The 2,269-nt window shown below is 27.8% G+C and overlaps 1 protein-coding gene across 2 annotated transcripts in view; it reads left to right on the top strand.

Moving 5' to 3' along the window:
- The window catches only part of LOC107609924 (protein DMR6-LIKE OXYGENASE 2), a 9,668-nt gene that overhangs the window by 2,577 nt on the left and 4,822 nt on the right, over positions 1–2,269 (top strand). For both annotated transcript variants that reach the window (XM_021108023.1, XM_016311980.2), the window contains exon 2: positions 148–380. In XM_021108023.1, the coding sequence (XP_020963682.1) occupies positions 148–380 (233 nt within the window). The remainder of the gene's footprint in view (positions 1–147; positions 381–2,269) is intronic.

Raw genomic sequence — 2,269 nt, 5'->3', positions numbered from 1 at the left:
TGAGAGAGGAGAGAGGAGGTGCTTAGGGCATGCAAGGGGTTTTATGATTTGCCTGAGGAATATAAAAAGCAATATGAAGGAGGGGATATATTTGCTCCAATAAAGTGTGGGACAAGCTTCAATGCCAATGTGGAGAAGAGTGGAGGGATGAATCATGGGGTACCGGAGACACTGAGAGAGGAGGTGCTTAGGGCATGCAAGGGGTTTTATGATTTGCCTGAGGAATATAAAAAGCAATATGAAGGAGGGGATATATTTGCTCCAATAAAGTGTGGGACAAGCTTCAATGCCAATGTGGAGAAGACCTTTTTGTGGAGGGATTATCTCAAATGCCATGTTCACCCTCATTTTCATGCTCCATCTAATCCCCAAGGTTTTAGGTACCACACTCTCACTAATTAATAACCATCTTTAGTAATCCTATGTTTAGCTAGTCTTTTTCTTCATTTGGATATTCGCTAATTATATTGTTTGAAACAAAAAAAAACTAACTTATAATACAAATACACATATGAATTTCATCTTTCTTTAATTTCATCTCATCGGAGATCTATATATATAAATTTCAATATTGCAGTTTTTTATAGGCTCATTATTTGATTTTTTTTTCAGAACCTAAAAGACTCTTACAAAAGTTTTTCAACCACTTATTTGCCCTTTTTTTTATCTATAAATCCATTGAATTTTTTTTTTTCAAAAATCAACTTGTCCTGTTAATCAAATAAATAACATACTTTTTATATGTCCGCTTTATAAATTATTTTTTTCGTTGAATCATATAAAGCGAGAAATCACATCATTTTCTTCTTCTCTTCAATTCCTTTCGTTTTAGTTTTTCTTCTTGATTGCAAGCCAACTAGGGTATATCTTCTAATAAAAATATTTTTTATTCATAAGAGTTGAATATTGGATAGTGTAAAAGAAGTCACAGACGTTAAATTATCTTGTCTATTTTGGCATATATAAAATGATACGTAATTAAAACCTTATGAATAGACTTCATCTTGACCATTTTTACGATAAAAATGTTTGGACAACAATAAAAATCAACTTAAATTAGATTAAATTTATTTTATTTTGCGTTCATTAATTACGGTTGAAATAATAAGTAATATTATTAGGTGTAATCGTATGTATATATATTTAACGAAGAGCTAAGTTATCAAAGACAGCCTTCCGTACAATCATAAAAAGGATCGATTAATAAGAGTACAAAAGAGGATAACACTATATGAATGTTGGCTATTAAAAGAACATGTGAATAGTGGCGGAGCTTAGTTCAAACAAGGGGCATGCCCCCAAATTTTTTATAAAAAAATTAATAGTATTTTTTTAAAAGATAAAAAATAATTCAATTAGTTTAAATACTTTATTATGGTATTAATATTATTGTATTTGTATAAATTGATAAACAAAAATTAAATATTATAAATTTTAATATTTGTCTTTCTAACATCTTCTTTACATATTTTATAGGATATATATTCAAATTTTTATATAAAATAATAATGAAAAATCAAAGAATTGATGATTTTTTAAAAGGAAGGTTAATATTTAAGAAGGAGAACATATAATTTTTACAATATCAACACCTGTAGATAGTTCTTCTACTTTAATGAATTACGAAAAAAGTGAGATACAACCTTCAAAAGTTCAAAAAGTTACATCTGATGAGTTTGACCTTAATTTTTTGGAACGAGACCCTGAAAAACGGCTTTAAATTTGGCAATATCATCCAAACCGGAGAGATGAGATTAGACAAACTTATCTTAAATGGGATCCATATCAAAAATATTTTGACAATTATTTTCTATGTAGCCCCCAAAATTTTGTTTCAAGTTCCGCCACTGCATGTGATCAATGATTTAGTTTTTATATCATTCATATTCCATTCACTTAATATAAACAAACCAATCCATTTATCATACTTATTAATTTTTACCAAATATTTGGTAACTAAAAAAAATTATACAGAAACGGTCATAACTTGTCTTATTTAATATTCGTTAATTGTTACGACAATTAATAAATACTAAATAAAGCAAGTTCTGACTGTTTTTTTGTCTCTCTATCATTACCCTAATTTTTAATAGGAAAATGATCTTTAAGTATTTTCTAAAATTTGTTTAAATGTATGAAATTCAAAGATTTCCTATAACTAATTTATGCACTAAGTGGATTTCGTGGGTCACCCTTAATATATCAAGATTTTCTTATTAATGAAACAAAAACTAATAAAAATAAGTAAAAAAAAAAAAAAGAAAACCTA

Source organism: Arachis ipaensis, chromosome B07, assembly GCF_000816755.2.
Source record: "Arachis ipaensis cultivar K30076 chromosome B07, Araip1.1, whole genome shotgun sequence".
Classification (NCBI taxonomy): Eukaryota; Viridiplantae; Streptophyta; class Magnoliopsida; order Fabales; family Fabaceae; genus Arachis; species Arachis ipaensis.
The sequence above is the reverse complement of the archived record's forward strand: the minus strand, read 5'-3'. Positions and strand labels throughout refer to the sequence as shown.